Source organism: Microcaecilia unicolor, chromosome 1, assembly GCF_901765095.1.
Source record: "Microcaecilia unicolor chromosome 1, aMicUni1.1, whole genome shotgun sequence".
Lineage (NCBI taxonomy): Eukaryota > Metazoa > Chordata > Amphibia > Gymnophiona > Siphonopidae > Microcaecilia > Microcaecilia unicolor.
Window position 1 is genome coordinate 536225363 of NC_044031.1, and position 20903 is coordinate 536246265.

The window sequence follows — 20903 nt, forward strand, 5'->3', positions numbered from 1 at the left end:
CTTTCTTAGACACCGCTGAACAATGAGCAGAGGGTTTCAACGTATCAACGATGACACCTAGATCCCTTTCCTGATCGGTGACTCCTAATGTGGAACCCTGTATCACGTAGCTATAGTTTGGGGTCCTCTTTCCCACATGCATTACTTTGCACTTGCTTACATTAAATGTCATCTGCCATTTAGATGCCCAGTCTCCCAGTCTCGTAAGGTCCTCTTGAAATTTTTCACAATCCTCTTGCGATTTAACAACTTTGAAAAATATTGTCTTGTTAGCAAATTTAATTACCTCACTAGTTACTCCCACCTCTAGATCATTTATAAATATGTTAAAAGGCAGCAGTCCCAGCATAGACCCCTGGGGAACCCCACTATCTACCCTTCTCCATTAAGAATACTGACCATTTAACCCTACTCTCTGTTTTCTATCCTTTAACCAGTTTATAATCCACAATAGGACACTACCTCCTATCCCATGACTCTCCAATGTCCTCTGGAGTCTTTAATGAGGAACCTTGTCAAATGCCTTTTGAAAATCCACATACACAATGAGGCATATTTTCAAAGCACTTAGCCTTACAAAGTTCCATAGGCTCTTATGTAACTTTGTAAGTCTAAGTGCTTTGAAAATGAGCCCCAATATCAACCAGCTCACCTGTATCCATATTTGTTCACCCCTTCAAAGAAATGTAATAGATTGGTGAGGTAAGATTTCCCTTCACTAAATCCATGTTGGCTTTGTCTCATTAATCCATGCTTTTGATTATGCTCTGTAATTTTGTTCCTTATAATAGTCTCTACCATTTTGCCTGGCACTGATGTCAGGGCTCACCAGTTTGTGATTTTCTGGATCACCTCTGGAACCTTTTTTAAAATTGGCGTTACATTGGCCACCCTCCAATCTTCCAGTACCATGCTTGATTTTAAAGATAAATTACATATTACTAGCAATAGTTCTGCAAGTTCATCTTTCAATTCTATCAGTACTCTGGGATGAATAACATCCAGTTAAGGCAATTTGCTACTCTTCAATTTATCAAATTGCACCATTATATCTTCCAGGTTTATAGAGATTTCATTCAATTTCTCTGACTCGTCAAGCTTTGAATACCATTTCTGGCACCGGTATCTCTCCCAAATCTTCCTCGGTGAAGACTGAAGCAAAGAATTAATTTAATCTCTCCACTATGGCTTTGTCTTCCCTGAGTGCCCCTTTTACCCCTCGGTCATCTAGCGCTGCAACCGATTCTTTTCCCTGCTTCCTGCTTTTAATATACCTAAAATACTTCTTACTATGTGCTTTTGCCTCCAACACAATTTGTTTTTTCAAAGTCCCTCTTTGCCTTCCTTATCAGCGCTTTGCATTTGACTTGATATTCCTTATGCTGTCTCTTATTATTTTCAGTCGGATCCTTCTTCCATTTTCTGAAGGATTTTCTTTTAGCTGTAATAACTTCTTCACCTCACTTTTTAATCATGCCAGCTGTCGTTTGGTCTTCCCTTCCTCCTTTTTTTAATACATGGAATATATTTGGCCTGGGCTTCCATGATGGTATTTTTGAACAGCATTCACGCCTGATATAAATTTTTGAACTTCGTAGCTGCTCCTCTAAGTTTTTCTTTCACCATTCTTCTCATTTTATCATAGTCTCCTTTTTGAAAATTAAATGCTAATGTATTGGATTTCCTATGTGTACTTACTCCAAAGCCGATATCAAATTTGATCACTGTTATCGAGCGGTCCCAGCACCATTATCTCCTGCAGCAGATCATGTACTCCACTAAGGACTAGGTCTAGAATTTTTCCTCCTCTTGTTGGCTTCTGTACCAGCTGCTCCATAAAGCAGTCTTTGATTTTGTAAAGGAATTTTACCTCCCTAGCATGCCCTGCTGCTATTTACCCATTCAATATCGAGGTAATTGAAATCAACTGAAATCCCCCCCATCCCAGGGTAGAAGTTCCTATAGTCTTCCTAATCCACAGCCTCTCCACTTCAATTAGGTATCTTCTCTCAAGCTCTCTGAGAAGTACTAGGCTACAGAACTGGACAGGGACTCGACTGATGATATTGCAAACGTAGGAAAGAAAGGGGAGTTGCTAATACTGGGTGACTGCAATCTATCAGATGTGGACTGGAGTATTCCATCTGCAAATCAGGAATGCAGTAGAAAAACATTGGATGCCCTGTAGGGACTTTTCGTAGACAAATGGAGTGGTAGCCCATTGCTGGATTTAATATCACTAAGAAAATGTGTGTGTCTAATATCTGGGAGGGCACCCCCCTGGGCAGTAGTGATCACTGCATGATATGATGTGACACAAGAGCTAAAATGGAGTCTGGTCACACCAAACCCGAAGCCCTGGATTTCAAACATGCAGACTTTGGTAAAATGGAGACGTACTGCGAGAAATTAGCAGGGTAAGAGGAGAAAAAGAAGGTTATTAGAACAGCGAGCTAAACTGATATGGGCTATAAATAGAGCACCAGATCTTTATGTAAGTAAAGTAAGTGAAAGGAAAAAAATGAAACTGACATGGTTTTCCAAATAGATGGCGGGGAAGGGGGCGGGGAGATATCATTCACAAAATACAGATCAGAAAAAGAATACCACATAAAACAGAGAGATGAAGAAAGAAATCAGGATGCAAAAACATGGATAGAAGAAAAAGAATGGCAAAGATGTAAAAGTGAAGTGACAAAAGGAGGAACACTAGGGATGGAATTATGAGACTGAAAAGATACTGATTGTCGATGTTTAAGGTGGTGATAAGGAAAAGGCTAAATTACTCAACAGTTACAATTCTTCGTTTTTTTTACAGAAGACATACCCGGCGAAGGTCTGGCAGATGTTTGACAAAGATACATATGGAGATGGTGTAGATACTGTACTTTTCAGAGAAGAAAGTGTTTATGTACAAATTAAAAACCTGAACACAGAAAAAGCCATGGAACCCAATGAGATATATCCTAGGATACTGAGGGAGCTCAGAGACGTTTTGGCAGGACTTCTAAAGTATGTGTTTAACAGATCCTTGAAGAATGAAAGAAATGCCATGGGAGTAGAGAAAGGCTAACATGGTCCTTATTCACAAAGGCAGTAACAGAGAAGATGTGGGAAAATACAGATCAGTGAGAGCCTTACTTCGATGATAAAGGTAATAGAAACACAGCTGAAGGAAAGGATAGTCAACTTCCTACAATCCAATGAGTTACAAGATCCAAGGAAGCATTTTTTTAGCAATGGCAAATCATGTCAAATGATACTGACCAATTTCTTTGACTGGGTAACAAAAGAACTATATCAAGGGCATGCCCTGCGATGTGCTCTTGATCAGCCAACTGTCCAGCTAGGGAAACACATATACTCCCAGTCTGCAAATGCTGCAAACTACCGCTAGACACTTGGTGAATACCCTGGACCTGGCGTGAGGCCAAATGGCAGAACATGATACTGGCAGTGATGTTTCCGTATTCAGAATCTTAGATGCTTCCTGTGATTGGAAAGTATCAAAATGTGGGTATAGGCATCCAAGTCCAGAGAGAATAGCCCAACTTTTTTCCTGCATTATAGGGAGAAGGGTGCCCAAGAAAATCATCCTGAACTTTTCTTTGACCAGTAATTTGTTCAGGGCCCTTAGGTCTAGGACGAGATAAAATCTACCCATTTTCTTGGGCACAGGATGTACCTGGAATAGAATCCCTTTCCTTCTTCCCCTGGTTGCACAGGTTCAAACGCATTGGCCTGTAGATTTCCGAGATGGACCTGGACCTGCACTCTTGGTGCATCGGGTGCCTTGGGCCTGACCATGAGCTTAACTCATGGACACAGAGGATGCAGCAAGTCCAGCGGGACAGACTCATCGGATCATCAAAGGTCGATCAATCAACATCAGCATCAAACTCGATGGCTGCTAAGATTTAAGACTACCACTGGGAGTGCACTGGCATTGAGAAGGTCTCCACCTCTCTCGACACTGGGTGCTGAAAGTAGGCACTGGGACCGGTCAGCATCGGACCCACACACTGAGGGCACGTACGGGTTTGATGTTGCACCGACGGACCGCGATGCTCTTTGGCATTGAGAGAAGAATTGTGGCCAAATTAAACTCCTCAATTGTGCACTGTAACAAGGGGCAACGTTCAAACTGAAGTCGGTGGTCCGGCCTAAAAGGGCCTGGCAACTCGTGAAATACGAAGGAAACTTGAAGAGCCAAAAACACTACAGAATAACAGAATAAAATACAGAAAGGAAAAATAATCACAAAAGGGACAAAAATAGTCACATGGGAAGGCATTGAGAATCAGAGAAAAAAAACCGAACTGAAAGCAGAACACGATAACACATTCTCCCTGCTCCACGGAAAAATAAAAACTGAGGGACCTATGCTCGCGCACTGGGCGGGAAGGCACCAGAGTATGCATGGTGGGACTCTGCTAGAAAATTCTACATTAATCTCACAAGTCAGTGTCCACACCGAACTCCGTTGGATGACATCATCTAGCTGTGAGAATACAACTGGCCTGCTTGTCCTCATAGAAACTGAAGTTATACTAGAAATGATATTTAGAATATATAACAGTAAACAGAAATACCATGAATAATGCTTTACAAAATCTGTGATTTAGCATTTAAAGTTTAATTACTTACAGACTTCTGCAGCACAACAGGATGATCAGGAAGATATTCTGGCTTCTGTTTTGATATGGAAAGACTTGAAAGCTCCATAAGGAAATCTCTGCTGTATCTAATTCTTTCTGCATATGTTACATATGTTTGTCAATGCAAATGAGAAAACACATTTGTACTGTAATATTCAAAACACTGTGTACCAAATAGTGAAATTCATTAATAAACATTTCCTTCATCTATCTTCGACTGGCCTACTTCTGGCTATATGCTACATGGAAAAGTAGTTTTTAAAAGAGCTGACAAAAATCAAACATTGAGATTTGTCAGACACTATTGTGGACTTTACTAAAATCCTTTAATGTAGAAATGAGCATGAACCAATGACTAGACAAAGCGAATGCTACATACCTGTAGAAGGTATTCTCCGAGGACAGCAGGCTGATTGTTCTCACTGATGGGTGACGTCCACGGCAGCCCCTCCAATCGGAATCTTCACTAGCAAAGTCCTTTGCTAGCCCTCGCGCGCCCGCGCGTACCGCGCATGCGCGGCCGTCTTCCCGCCCGAAACCGGCTCGAGCCGGCCAGTCCAGTATGTAGCAAGACAATACAAGGGAAGACACAACTCCAAAGGGGAGGCGGGCGGGTTTGTGAGAACAATCAGCCTGCTGTCCTCGGAGAATACCTTCTACAGGTATGTAGCATTCGCTTTCTCCGAGGACAAGCAGGCTGCTTGTTCTCACTGATGGGGTATCCCTAGCCCCCAGGCTCACTCAAAACAACAACCAAGGTCAATTGGGCCTCGCAACGGCGAGGACATAACTGAGATTGACCTAAAAAAATTTACCAACTAACTGAGAGTGTAGCCTGGAACAGAACAAACAGGGCCCTCGGGGGGTGGAGTTGGATCCTAAAGCCCAAACAGGTTCTGAAGAACTGACTGCCCGAACCGACTGTTGCGTCGGGTATTCTGCTGCAGGCAGTAATGAGATGTGAATGTGTGGACAGATGACCACGTTGCAGCTTTGCAAATTTCTTCAATGGAGGCTGACTTCAAGTGGGCTACCGACGCCGCCATGGCTCTAACATTATGAGCCGTGACATGACCCTCAAGAGCCAGCCCCGCCTGGGCGTAAGTGAAGGAAATGCAATCTGCTAACCAATTGGATATGGTGCGTTTCCCTACAGCCACTCCCCTCCTATTGGGATCAAAAGAAACAAACAATTGGGCGGACTGTCTGTGGGGCTGTGTCCGCTCCAGATAGAAGGCCAATGCTCTCTTGCAGTCCAATGTGTGCAGCTGACGTTCAGCAGGGCAGGAATGAGGACGGGGAAAGAATGTTGGCAAGACAATTGACTGGTTCAGATGGAACTCCGACACGACCTTTGGCAAGAACTTAGGGTGAGTGCGGAGGACTACTCTGTTATGATGAAATTTGGTGTAAGGGGCCTGGGCTACCAGGGCCTGAAGCTCACTGACCCTACGAGCTGAAGTAACTGCCACCAAGAAAATGACCTTCCAGGTCAAGTACTTCAGATGGCAGGAATTCAGTGGCTCAAAAGGAGGTTTCATCAGCTGGGTGAGAACAACATTGAGATCCCATGACACTGTAGGAGGCTTGACAGGGGGCTTTGACAAAAGCAAACCTCTCATGAAGCGAACAACTAAAGGCTGTCCTGAGATCGGCTTACCTTCCACATGGTAATGGTATGCACTGATTGCGCTAAGGTGAACTCTTACAGAGTTGGTCTTGAGACCAGACTCAGACAAGTGCAGAAGGTATTCAAGCAGGGTCTGTGTAGGACAAGAGCGAGGAGCTAGGGCCTTGCTGTCACACCAGACGGCAAACCTCCTCCACAGAAAGAAGTAACTCCTCTTAGTGGAATCTTTCCTGGAAGCAAGCAAGACGCGGGAGACACCCTCTGACAGACCCAAAGAGGCAAAGTCTACGCTCTCAACATCCAGGCCGTGAGAGCCAGGGACCGGAGGCTGGGATGCAGAAGAGCCCCTTCGTCCTGCGTGATGAGGGTCGGAAAACACTCCAATCTCCACGGTTCTTCGGAGGATAACTCCAGAAGAAGAGGGAACCAGATCTGACGCGGCCAAAAAGGAGCAATCAGAATCATGGTGCCTCGGTCTTGCTTGAGTTTCAACAAAGTCTTCCCCACCAGAGGAATGGGAGGATAAGCATACAGCAGGCCCTCCCCCCAATCCAGGAGGAAGGCATCCGATGCCAGTCTGCCGGGGGCCTGAAGCCTGGAACAGAACTGAGGGACTTTGTGGTTCACTCGAGATGCGAAGAGATCCACCAAGGGGGTGCCCCACGCTTGGAAGATCTGGCGCACCACTCTGGAGTTGAGCGACCACTCGTGAGGTTGCATAATCCTGCTCAGTCTGTCGGCCAGACTGTTGTTTACGCCTGCCAGATATGTGGCTTGGAGCACCATGCCGAGACGGCGAGCCCAGAGCCACATGCTGACGGCTTCCTGACACAGGGGGCGAGATCCGGTGCCCCCCTGCTTGTTGACATAGTACATGGCAACCTGGTTGTCTGTCTGAATTTGGATAATTTGATGGGACAGCCGATCTCTGAAAGCCTTCAGAGCGTTCCAGATCGCTCGCAACTCCAGGAGATTGATCTGTAGACCGCGTTCCTGGAGGGACCAGCTTCCTTGGGTGTGAAGCCCATCGACATGAGCTCCCCATCCCAGGAGAGACGCATCCGTTGTCAGCACTTTTTGTGGCTGAGGAATTTGGAAAGGACGTCCCAGAGTCAAATTGGACCAGATTGTCCACCAATACAGGGATTCGAGAAAACTCGTGGACAGGTGGATCACGTCTTCTAGACCCCCAGCAGCCTGATACCACTGGGAGGCTAGGGTCCATTGAGCAGATCTCATGTGAAGACGGGCCATGGGAGTCACATGAACTGTGGAGGCCATGTGGCCCAGCAATCTCAACATCTGCCGAGCTGTGATCTGCTGGGACGCTCGCACCCGCGAGACGAGGGACAACAAGTTGTTGGCCCTCGTCTCTGGGAGACAGGCGCGAGCCGTCCGAGAATCCAGCAGAGCTCCTATGAATTCGAGTTTCTGCACTGGGAGAAGATGGGACTTCGGATAATTTATCACAAACCCCAGTAGCTCCAGGAGGCGAATAGTCATCTGCATGGACTGCAGGGCTCCTGCCTCAGATGTGTTCTTCACCAGCCAATCGTCGAGATATGGGAACACGTGCACCCCCAGCCTGCGAAGTGCCGCTGCTACCACAGCTAGGCACTTTGTGAACACCCTGGGCGCAGAGGCGAGCCCAAAGGGTAGCACACAGTACTGGAAGTGGCGTGTGCCCAACTGAAATCGCAGATACTGTCTGTGAGCTGGCAGTATCGGGATGTGTGTGTAGGCATCCTTCAAGTCCAGAGAGCATAGCCAATCGTTTTGCTGAATCATGGGGAGAAGGGTGCCCAGGGAAAGCATCCTGAACTTTTCTTTTACGAGATATTTGTTCAGGGCCCTTAGGTCTAGGATGGGACGCATCCCCCCTGTTTTCTTTTCCACAAGGAAGTACCTGGAATAGAATCCCAGCCCTTCTTGCCCGGATGGCACGGGCTCGACCGCATCGGCGCTGAGAAGGGCGGAGAGTTCCTCTGCAAGTACCTGCCTGTGCTGGAAGCTGTAAGACTGAGCTCCCGGTGGACAATTTGGAGGTTTTGAGGCCAAATTGAGGGTGTATCCTTGCCGGACTATTTGAAGAACCCACTGGTCGGAGGTTATGAGAGGCCACCTTTGGTGAAAAGCTTTCAACCTCCCCCCGACTGGCAGGTCGCCCGGCACTGACACTTGGATGTCGGCTATGCTCTGCTGGAGCCAGTCAAAACCTCGCCCCTTGCTTTTGCTGGGGAGCCGCGGGGCCTTGCTGAGGCGCACGCTGCTGACGAGAGCGAGCGCGCTGGGGCTTAGCCTGGGCCGCAGGCTGTCGAGAAGGAGGATTGTACCTACGCTTACCAGAAGCATAGGGAACAGTCTTCCTTCCTACAAAAAATCTTCTACCTGTAGAGGCAGATGCTGAAGGCTGCCGGCGGGAGAACTTGTCGAATGCGGTGTCCCGCTGGTGGAGATGCTCTACCACCTGTTCGACCTTCTCTCCAAAAATGTTATCCGCACGGCAAGGCGAGTCCGCAATCCGCTGCTGGAGTCTATTCTCCAGGTCGGCGGCACGCAGCCATGAGAGCCTGCGCATCACCACACCTTGAGCAGCGGCCCTGGACGCAACATCAAAGGTGTCATACACCCCTCTGGCCAGGAATTTTCTGCACGCCTTCAGCTGCCTGACCACCTCCTGAAAAGGCTTGGCCTGCTCAGGGGGAAGAGCATCAACCAAGCCCGCCAACTGCCGCACATTGTTCCGCATATGTATGCTCGTGTAGAGCTGGTACGACTGAATTTTGGCCACGAGCATAGAAGAATGGTAGGCCTTCCTCCCAAAGGAGTCTAAGGTTCTAGGGTCTTTGCCCGGGGGCGCCGAAGCATGCTCCCTAGAACTCTTAGCCTTCTTTAGGGCCAAATCCACAACTCCAGAGTCATAAGGCAACTGGGTGCGCATCAGCTCTGGGTCCCCATGGATCCGGTACTGGGACTCGATCTTCTTGGGAATGTGGGGATTACTTAGTGGCTTGGTCCAGTTCGCAAGCAATGTCTTTTTTAGGACATGGTGCAAGGGAACAGTGGACGCTTCCTTAGGTGGAGAAGGATAGTCCAGGAGCTCAAACATTTCAGCCCTGGGCTCGTCCTCCACAACCACCGGGAAGGGGATGGCCGTAGACATCTCCCGGACAAAGGAAGCGAAAGACAGACTCTCAGGAGGAGAAAGCTGCCTTTCAGGAGAGGGAGTAGGATCAGAAGGAAGACCCTCAGACTCCTCGTCCGAGAAATATCTGGGGTCTTCCTCTTCCTCCCACGAGGCCTCACCCTCGGTATCAGACACAAGTTCACGAACCAGTGTCTGCAACCTCGCCCGGCTCGACTCCGTGGAGCCACGTCCACGATGGGGGCGTCGAGAGGTAGACTCCCTCGCCCGCATCGGCGAAGCTCCCTCCGCCGACGTAGTCGGGGAGCCCTCCTGGGAGGTGGCCGCAGTCGGCACCGCACACGGTACCGACGTCGGGGACCTCACCCCGGGCGATGGGCCAGCCGGCGCCACGCTCGACGGTACCGGAGGCGCAAGCACCGCCGGTACCAGAGGGGAAGGGCGCAACAGCTCTCCCAGAATCTCTGGGAGAACGGCCCGGAGGCTCTCGTTCAGAGCGGCTGCAGAGAAAGGCAAAGAGGTCGATGCAGGCGTCGACGTCAGAACCTGTTCCGGGCGAGGAGGCTGTTCCGGGCTGTCCAGAGTGGAGCGCATCGACACCTCCTGAACAGAGGGTGAGCGGTCCTCTCGGTGCCGATGCCTGCTGGGTGCCGACTCCCTCGGCGACCCAGAGCTCTCGGTGCCGACACGGGGAGGCGACCGGTGTCGATGCTTCTTCGACTTCTTCATAGCATGTCACCGGAGCTCCCCGGCACCGACGAGGAGGACGTAGAATCCAGCCGTCGCTTCCTCGGGGCCGAGGCCGAAGGAGGTCGGTCTTGGGGGGGCTGTACCGCAGGAGCCCTCAGGGTAGGAGGAGACCCACCCGAAGGCTCACCGCCACCAGCAGGGGAATGGACTGCCCTCACCTGCACTCCTGACGATGCACCACCGTCCGACGACATCAGCAGACGAGGTCCCGGTACCACCGACGTCGATGCAGTCGCCCGATACCTTGGCGCCGATGCACTCGATACAGTGGCGGCCGAGGAAGATGGTCTGGACGCTGACGACGTCGATGCACTCGAAGATCCCGGTGCCGATGCCGACGAAGAGCCCGAGAACAACACGTTCCACTGGGCTAATCTCGCTACCTGAGTCCGCCTTTGAAGCAGGGAACACAGACTACAGTTCTGAGGGCGGTGCTCGGCCCCCAGACACTGAAGACACGACGAGTGTCTATCAGTGAGCGAGATTACCCGGGCGCACTGGGTGCACTTCTTGAAGCCGCTGGAAGGCTTCGATGTCATGGGCGGAAAAATCACGCCGGCGAAATCAAAATCCGAAATGACGGAAAAAGAGCACCAAAAAATTTAGAAGGGAGAAAATCTCGACCGAGGCCGAAAAGAGGCCTACCCCGACGACGAAAGAAAACTTATCGGGGCAAAAAACTGGAAGTACGGGAAGGGGTTGGTCTGAAACCCGGGGGGGGTTTCCGAAGCACTTCCCGACACTTTAAAGACTTTTTCCGAAGAAAAAACACGTCAAAAATAAATTTGGACGCGCGAGGTCGACTTTCCGGGGCTCGACACGGCGAAACACGACCGTACCGAGTGCGGACAAAAGAAGACTGGCCGGCTCGAGCCGGTTTTGGGCGGGAAGACGGCCGCGCATGCGCGGTACGCGCGGGCGCGCGAGGGCTAGCAAAGGACTTTGCTAGTGAAGATTCCGATTGGAGGGGCTGCCGTGGACGTCACCCATCAGTGAGAACAAGCAGCCTGCTTGTCCTCGGAGAACATCAATCATGCAGAATGACATCACAACATAACTACTTAACTGAAATGTTACAATTTTGAAAACTGATATATTTCTTAATATAATGATCCAAATTTAATTATATTATCTTGACACTGTAACATCTTATAAATGAAACAATACCCCAGAGAGACAAGAGAGGACTTTGGTGCACTTGCTGTTTGCAAAATGTATATCAGCTTGCAACAAACCCCGGGGCATCTGAAGTAAGAAATAAAACATATGAACACAGAGATTACATCAAAGTTGTTTGTTCCATGCCCTTCTGTGCCCATAAAGTGAACTGACATTCTTTTCTATATATGCAAGAACAGACCTTGACAAATAGACGGCCCAAAAACTTAGGAGTCAGCGTCTGAGACCTCTCTTGCGTCTCTGCCCCTCCAACATTGTCCACAGTGAAGTTTGGGAGGGAGGGGTGGAATCCCTTCCCAGATTAACAGTAGCTCTTTTAAAACTGACTTACTGAAGTTATTTGTTTCCTATTTTGTGCCTGTGGGCAAACTTAATAAATCTGTTCCTTAAGGTACCTCTGCTAATCAATGGCAGAAGATAGTAGTCTCCCTTCCCAAAGCAAGCTGTGTGACAGCACTCTTTGGATAAGTGAAGCAGAGCGGCAAATGCTTCTTTGTTTCATCTATTCCCATAGCCTGGGTCCCCATCAGTTTCTTTCATACTACCTTTGCCAACCTTAACTCAGTGACTCTCTCTTCTCATACCCCCTCTCTTCATCCAGTCTGTCTCTCTCCTCTTGTACCCTCAGCCTTCAACCAGTCTGTCTCTCACTCTCATATCCCCTCCCCCATAGCTTTCGCCCATTCCGTCTCTCTCTCTCATATACCCCCCACCACACAGCCTTCACCCAGTCTCTCTCATAGCCCCAGCCTTCACCCAGTCTGTCTCTTTTACATCCCCCCTCCTACAGCCTACACCCAATATGTCTGTCTCTCTCTTACACTCCCCCACAGTTTCCACCCATGTCTGTCTCTTTTATACGCCCCCCAACCTTTACCCAGTCTGTCTCTCTTATAGCCCCCAGCCTTCACCTAGTCTATCTCTTTTACACCCCCCCTCCCACAGCCTCCATCCAGTCTGTCTGTGTATCTCATACCCCCCCCCCCCCCCCCCCCAGCCTTCACCCAGTCTGTCTCTGTGACACTAGCACCTTTTCCTCTCACATTTCTGGGCTATATTTCCAGAAGAAACAACATGCTTCTTATTCCCCCACCATGATTTGGCTCTCTATGAAGCTTGAGCATAACGGTGCAGGAAATTTTGGCCGGTCTCATAGTTTCATGTCCTGCAAGACTTGAAACTGTGAAACTTCCTGGACTTCCTGAACTGAAAGGCTCAAGCTTCATAGAGAGCTGAATCACAGTACAGCAGCAGCAGGAAACATAAAATCTGAGGCAGGCACTATAGAAAAACTAAATTCAGTGGAATGAAATCCTGGGTGCCAGCAAACAGTTTCTAAGCACCATGGCAACCTGATGCCTGAGATTTGTAAAGCCCTGTGCTAGACAGTACAGTAGTATTTATAAAATTAAAGATATTTATATGGTTTAGTAAAGCAATGTTTTTCAAAAATAAAAAGGGATATATTTTGTATACTGTATATGTGTTTCAAAATTAACTATAAGGTTCAGAGACATACAAGCCCCAACTCTGCACATATTTCAGCTGATTTCATGTGACAAAAGTATAATTAATCTGAATATTTTAACAACTAAAAAGAAAGTACCAAGTCTGAAAACTTTTGATGCACTCACTCAGGCGGTTTTCTTTGAACCCTTACAGAAATACAAATATTTGTGCATTTATGTATGTAAAATATATATGTATACAGTAATGTGGAACAGTTTTTGCCCCCCCCCCCCCAAAAAAAAAAACCCATGATTTCCTTATTATTGCATATTGGCATTGAGGAGTAGCAAAATGATTAGTACAGCTGGCTGAGAATTTGGGGAGCCCAGTTCAAATCTCAATGCAGCTTCTTGTCATCTTGGGCAAGTCACAACCTTCCATTGTCTCAGGTACAAACCTAGATTGTGAGCCCTCCAAGGAGAGAAAAAAAATGCCTACTGTTCCTGAATGTAAACAGCTTCAGGCTTGCAGGTGGTATATAAGACATTAAATAAAATAATGTCAGACTGAAAGCTTTCTGAACAATATATAATATTAAAGGGAACATACGTATTCACATACAGTTTTTACTTTATTACATCATGTATTTAAGGAACAAAGTTATCCAACACCCATAACACCCATGTGAAAAACTAACTGTCCCCTTAGTTACTCAACCAAATAGATTCAGCTGCCTGAACACTGTCAGGCATGATTACAGTCAGCCCTGTTGAATCTACACCTCACAATACATTGAATCTTACCACAAGAATAAAGTAATCACCACAAGGTTTCTACAAGAATGCTATGGCATAATCAAAGGAAATTTCAGAAGAGATGAGAAAAAATGTTGTTGAAATATATCAACCTAAAGCCATTTCCAAAGTTCTGGTGAATGCATGGAACCATAGTGACAGCTATTATCTCCAAATGCAGAAGACTTGGAAAAGTGGTGAATCTTCCCATGAGTGGTCAGCCTGCCAAAATTACTCCAAGGGTACAGCAACAACTCATCCGGAAAGTCACAAAACATACCAGATCATCATCCAAAAAACTCCACAACAAGAAAGAGACTGGGTAAAACTGGGATTCAAGGGGACTAGCAAGGCAGAAACCACTGCTATCAAGAGTAACATCAACGCTCATCTCACATTTGCAAAAACAATCTGGATGATTCCCAAGCCTTTTGGGATAATGTTCTATGGACAAATGAGTCAAAAATGGAACTCTTTGAACAACACAGGTTCCATTATGTCTGGCGTAAAGCAAATACAGAATTCCACGGTAAGAACATTGTACCAACAGTCAAAATGGCGGTTGCGGTGTGGGGATGTTTTGCTGCCTCAGGACCTAGAAAACTTGTCATTATAGAAGGAATCATGAATTCTGCTCTGCACCAAAAAAGTCTTAAGGAGAATGTCTGGTCATTTGTCCGTGAGCTGAGGCTGATGTAGCAAGACAATAATCCAAAACACAAAAGCAAGTTTACACGTAAATAACTGAGAGAAAAAAGTTTTGGAATGCCTAGTCAAAACTTGAACTCAATAGAGATGTTGTGACAGGACCTCAACGAGCAGTTCATGCACAAAAATCTATGTATGTGTCTGAATTAAAGCGGTGCTGCAAATAAGAGTGCGCTAACATTCCTCAACAGTGATGTAAAAGACTGATATCAAATTATAGGAAGCATTTGGTTGCAATTATTGCCGTCAAAGGTGGTAAGACAGTTATTAAATTCAGGAGGCAATTACTTTTTCACACTGGTGATATGGTTGTGGATAATTTTGTTCCTTAAATAAATGAGGTAATAATATCTAAACTGTGTTTGTGTGTTTATTTATTTGCACATTTATATCCCACTTTTTTCCACAGGCATGCAGACTCAAGTGGCTTACAATGTACTGATAAGGCTAAAGCCAGACCAGTTGTTTTACAATTACATGAATTAGGATAGAAGGAACAGTGTAAGAAGAAATAGGGAAAGGATAAGAGATACCAAAAAAAGGGCTATGGACATTTTATTAGGAAGGTTATCTTTGTCTAATATTACATTTTGGAATGGAGGAGTAGCCTAATGGTTAGTGCAGTGGGCTTAGAACCTGGGGAACTGGTTTTGATTCCCAGCAATTTGTGACCTGGGCAAGTTACTTAACCCTTTACTGCCCAAGGTACAAAACTTAGATTGTGAGCCCACTAGGTTCAGAGAAAATACCTGAATATAATATATATATAATATATGTAAACCGCTTTGGTTGTATCATAGAAAGGCAGTATATCAAATCCATGACCTCCTTACTAAAAAGCATTCAGTGTGGCATATAAGAAATAATAGGGAGAGAGCAAAACCTTTTCACATCACTGTACATATATAAATAGATAGGGATATACACATACATACAGATATAGATATAAAACTTACATCACAAATTGTTGATGTACTAAATGTTAAATGTAACATTTATTGCTGCTAAGTTTGTAAGTTTTAATAGCATCTGTGGAATCAACATAACTTAAGACACTATACTGAAATTCTAGACAGCATAGATCCCTTCTTCAAATATTTGTAAATATAAGGTTATCACAGTAATGGGAAATCTGCATTATATATCTATTTCTCAGAATGGAATTTGAATTTACTGTTAAACAAAAAAAAAATGTAGGTTAAATATTTATTTATTTTTGTGCATTTTTACCCCACATTTTCCCACAAGAGCAGGCACAACGTGGCTAACAGTAATACAAGAGGAAACTATACAATGCATGGAGGACATAATTACAGAGTGAGACAGGCTGGGATTGAAATAGGGGACTACACGGGATGAGAGAAAGGGGTAAAGCAACCGGCAGATAATCATATATAGGCAAGGGTGAGGGGTTAAAAAGAGGAGTTGCCTGGGGAATATGCTTTGGCGAATAAAGCGAATGATACATACCTGTAGCAGGTGTTCTCCGAGGACAGCAGGCTGATTGTTCTCACGACTGGGGTTGACGTCCACGGCAGCCCTCACCAACCGGAACAAAACTTCGCGGGCGGTCCCGCACACAGGGCACGCCCACCGCGCATGCGCGGCCGTCTTCCCGCCCGTGCGTGACCGTTCCCGCTCAGTTGAATGACAAGCAAAAAGGATCAAAACGCAACTCCAAAGGGGAGGAGGGAGGGTAGGTGAGAACAATCAGCCTGCTGTCCTCGGAGAACACCTGCTACAGGTATGTATCATTCGCTTTCTCCGAGGACAAGCAGGCTGCTTGTTCTCACGATTGGGGTATCCCTAGCTCTCAGGCTCACTCAAAACAAGAACCCAGGTCAATTGAACCTCGCAACGGCGAGGGTATAACAGAAATTGACCTACGAAGAACAACTAACTGAGAGTGCAGCCTGACCAGAATCAATTCGGGTCCTGGAGGGTGGAGTTGGATTTAAACCCCAAACAGATTCTGCAGCACCGACTGCCCGAACCGACTGTCGTGTCGGGTCTCCTGCTGGAGGCAGTAATGTGATGTGAATGTGTGGACAGATGACCACGTCGCAGCCTTGCAAATCTCTTCAATAGTGGCTGACTTCAAGTGAGCCACCGACGCTGCCATGGCTCTGACACTATGAGCCGTGACATGACCCTCAAGAGTCAGCCCAGCCTGGGCATAAGTGAAGGAAATGCAATCTGCTAGCCAATTGGAGATGGTGCGTTTCCCGACAGCGACCCCTATCCTGTTAGGGTTGAAAGAAACAAACAATTGGGCGGACTGTCTGTGGGGCTGTGTCCGCTCCAAATAGAAGGCCAATGCTCTCTTGCAGTCCAACGTGTGCAACTGACGTTCAGCAGGACGGGTATGCGGTCTGGGGAAGAATGTTGGCAAGACAATTGACTGGTTAAGATGGAACTCCGACACCACCTTCGGCAGGAACTTTGGGTGAGTGCGGAGCACTACTCCGTTGTGATGAAATTTAGTATACGGAGCATGAGCTACCAGGGCTTGAAGCTCACTGACCCTACGAGCTGAAGTAACTGCCACCAAGAAAATGACCTTCCAGGTCAAGTACTTCAGATGGCAGGAATTCAGTGGCTCAAAAGGAGGTTTCATCAGCTGGGTGAGGACGACGTTGAGATCCCATGACACTGCAGGAGGCTTGACAGGGGGCTTTGACAAAAGCAAGCCTCTCATGAATCGAACGACTAAATGCTCTCCAGAGATGGCTTTACCCTCTACACGATAATGGTAAGCACTAATCGCACTAAGGTGATTCCTTACGGAGTTGGTCTTGAGGCCAGACTCTGATAAGTGCAGAAGGTATTTAAGCAGGTTCTGTGCAGGACAAGAACGAGGTTCTAGGGCCTTGCTTTCACACCAAACGACAAACCTCCTCCACTTTAAAAAGTAACTCTTTTTAGTGGAATCCTTTCTAGAGGCAAGCAAGACACGGGAGACACCCTCAGACAAACCCAACGAAGCGAAATCTACGCCCTCAACATCCAGGCCTTGAGAGCCAGAGACTGGAGGTTGGGGTGCAGAAGCGCTCCATCGCTCTGCGAAATGAGGGTCGGAAAACACTCCAATCTCCACGGTTCTTCGGAGGACAACTCTAGAAGTAGAGGGAACCAGATCTGACGGGGCCAAAAGGGCGCTATCAGAATCATGGTGCCGTGGTCTTGCTTGAGCTTCAGTAAGGTCTTCCCCACCAAAGGTATGGGAGGATAAGCATACAGGAGGCCGGTCCCCCAATGGAGGAGAAAGGCATCCGACGCTAGTCTGCCGTGTGCCTGTAGTCTGGAACAGAACAGAGGCAGCTTGTGGTTGGCCTGAGAGGCGAAAAGGTCCACCGAGGGGGAGCCCCACTCTCGGAAGATCTTGCGTACCACTCTGGAATGGAGCGACCACTCGTGCGGTTGCATGACTCTGCTCAGTCTGTCGGCCAGACTGTTGTTTACGCCAGCCAGGTATGTGGCTTGGAGAAGCATGCCGAACTGGCAGGCCCAACACCACATCCCGACGGCTTCCTGACACAGGGGGCGAGATCCGGTGCCCCCTGCTTGTTGATGTAATACATTGCAACCTGGTTGTCTGTCCGAATTTGGATAATTTGACAGGACAGCCGATCTCTGAAAGCCTTCAGTGCGTTCCAGACCGCTCGGAGCTCCAGGAGGTTGATCTGAAGATCCTTTTCCTGGAGGGACCACAGTCCTTGGGTGTGAAGCCCATTGACATGAGCCCCCCAGCCCAGGAGAGACGCATCCGTCGTTAGCACCTTCGTGGGCTGTGGAATTTGGAATGGGCGCCCCAAGGTCAAATTGGTCCGAATGGTCCACCAGTGCAGTGAATTGCGGCAGCTGGTGGAGAGGCGGATGACATCTTCTAGATTCCCGGTGGCTTGAAACCACTGGGAAGCTAGGGTCCATTGAGCAGATCTCATGTGAAGACGAGCCATGGGAGTCACATGAACTGTGGAGGCCATATGACCCAGAAGTCTCAACATCTGCCGAGCTGTGATCTGCTGAGACGCTCTGGTCTGGGAAGCCAGGGACAGGAGGTTGCTGGCCCTCGCTTCTGGAAGGAAGGCCTGAGCCGTCTGAGTATTCAGCAGAGCTCCTATGAATTCCAGAGATTGGGCAGGCTGGAGATGGGACTTTGGGTAGTTTATCACAAACCCCAGCAGCTCCAGGAGGCGAATAGTGCATTGCATGGACCGGAGAGCTCCCGCCTCCGAGGTGTTCTTGACCAGCCAATCGTCGAGATATGGGAACACGTGCACTCCCAGCTTGCGTAGATACGCCGCTACCACCACTAGGCACTTTGTAAACACCCGTGGGGCAGAGGCGAGCCCAAAGGGCAGCACACAATACTGAAAGTGCCGTGCGCCCAGGCGGAATCTGAGATACTGTCTGTGAGCTGGCAGTATCGGGATGTGAGTGTATGCGTCCTTTAAATCCAGGGAACATAGCCAATCGTTTTTCTGAATCATTGGCAGAAGGGTGCCCAAGGAAAGCATCCTGAACTTTTCTTTGACCAGGAATTTGTTCAGGCCTCTCAGGTCTAGGATGGGACGCATCCCCCCTGTTTTCTTTTCCACAAGGAAGTACCTGGAATAGAATCCCTGCCCTTCCTGCCCGGGTGGTACGGGCTCGACCGCATTGGTGCTGAGAAGGGCGGAGAGTTCCTCTGCAAGTACCTGCTTGTGATGGGAGCTGAAGGATTGAGCTCCCGGAGGACAATTTGGTGGAAGGGAGGCCAAATTTAGGGCGTATCCGCACCGCACTATTTGGAGAACCCACTGGTCGGAGGTTATGAGAGGCCACCTTTGGTGAAAAAATTTTAACCTCCCCCCGACCGGTAGATCGTCCGGTACGGACACTTTGAGGGTGGCTATGTTCCCATGGATCCAGTCAAAAGCCCGTCCCCGGCTTTTGCTGTGGAGGCGCAGGGGGCTGCTTAGGCGCACGCTGTTGACGAGAACGAGCGCGCTGGGGCTGTCCCTGTGCCTGACGAGGCCTTCGGGCCGGCTGGGTGTACCTACGCTTGTTAAAGGCGTAGGGCGCAGCCTGCCGGGCCCGGGAAAAACGTCCACCTGCTGAGGTGGATGCTGAAGGCGCCCGGTGGGAGAGCTTGTCGAGGGCGGTTTCCCACTGATGCAGTTGGTCCACCAGCTGCTCGACCTTCTCACAAAAAATATTATCCCCCCGGCAAGGGATGTCGGCCAGTCTCTGCTGGGTGCGGTTGTCCAGGTCAGAGGCACGCAGCCATGAGAGCCTGCGCATCACTATACCTTGGGCCGCAGCACGAGATGCCACGTCACAGGTGTCATAGATACCCCTGGACAGGAACTTTCTGCACGCCTTCAGCTGCCTGACCACCTCCTGAAAGGGCCTGGACTGCTCCGGAGGGAGCTTGTCGACCAGGTCCGCCAGTTGCTTCACATTATTCCGCATGTGGATGCTCGTGTAGAGCTGGTAAGACTGGATGCGGGTCACGAGCATGGAAGATTGGTAGGCCTTCCTCCCAAACGAGTCCAGAGTGCGAGACGCCCGCCCCGGGGGTGCCGAGGCGGTATCCCTCGAACTCCGTGCCCTCTTGAGAGCAGAGTCCACGACCGCCGAGTCATGAGGCAATTGGGGCCGCATTAACTCTGGGTCCGAGTGGATTCTGTATTGGGACTCTGCTTTCTTGGGGATGGTGGGATTAGATAATGGTCTCAGCCAGTTCCGAAGCAGTGTCTCTTTGAGGACATTGTGCAACGGCACCGTGGAGGACTCTCTAGGTGGTGATGGATAGTCGAGGACCTCGAGCATCTCAGCCCTCGGCTCATCCACAGATACCACAGGAAAGGGAATGCAAATAGACATGTCCCTGACGAAGGAGGCAAAGGAGAGGCTCTCAGGTGGGGAGAGTTTCCTCTCTGTTGAAGGAGTGGGGTCGGAGGGAAGGCCCACAGACTCCTCTGAGGAGAAATATCTGGGGTCCTCCTCCTCCCCCCACGAGGCCTCTTCCTCTGTGTCAGACATGAGCTCATGCAGCTCAGTCCTCAACCGGGCCCGGCTCGACGTCGAGGCACCGAGGCCTCGGTGTCGTCTTCGAGTGGTGGACTCCCGCGCCGGCGGGGATGAAGCTCCCTCCATCGACGGGAACTCCACCTGCGTGGCGGTCGAGACCGGCGCCGCAAGCGGCGTCGGCGTCGAAGGCCTCGGCACCGGGCTAGAGCACGCCGGTGCCACCATCAACGGCGCCGAGGGCGCAAGCACCCCCGGCGCCGGCACAGTCTGGCGCATCAGCCCTTCCAGGATCCCCGGAAGGATGGCTCGGAGGCACTCATCCAGGCCCGCTGTTGGGAAAGGCGAGGGGGCCAGTAGAGGTGTCGGTGCCGGAAGCTGTTTGGGTCCAGGAGACTGCACCGAAGTGCTGGCACCCTGCCGCGGCGGTACCTCTACTACAGAGGAGGACCTCTCCTCTCGACGCTGCCGCTTCCTCGGCGTCGACTCCTCCCTGGCGCCGGGAGTCGGATGCGTTGTGGGCGACCGATGATGGTGCTTCTTCGCCTTTTTGCGGTGCCCGTCATCGGCGCTCG

The 20903-nt window shown here is 48.9% G+C and overlaps 1 protein-coding gene across 1 annotated transcript in view; it reads right to left on the reverse strand.

Moving 5' to 3' along the window:
* The window catches only part of C1H8orf88 (chromosome 1 C8orf88 homolog), a 222499-nt gene that overhangs the window by 44654 nt on the left and 156942 nt on the right, over nucleotides 1–20903 (reverse strand). Inside the window, exon 5 of the mRNA XM_030190185.1 lies at nucleotides 4648–4754. Within this exon, the coding sequence (XP_030046045.1) occupies nucleotides 4648–4754 (107 nt within the window). The remainder of the gene's footprint in view (nucleotides 1–4647; nucleotides 4755–20903) is intronic.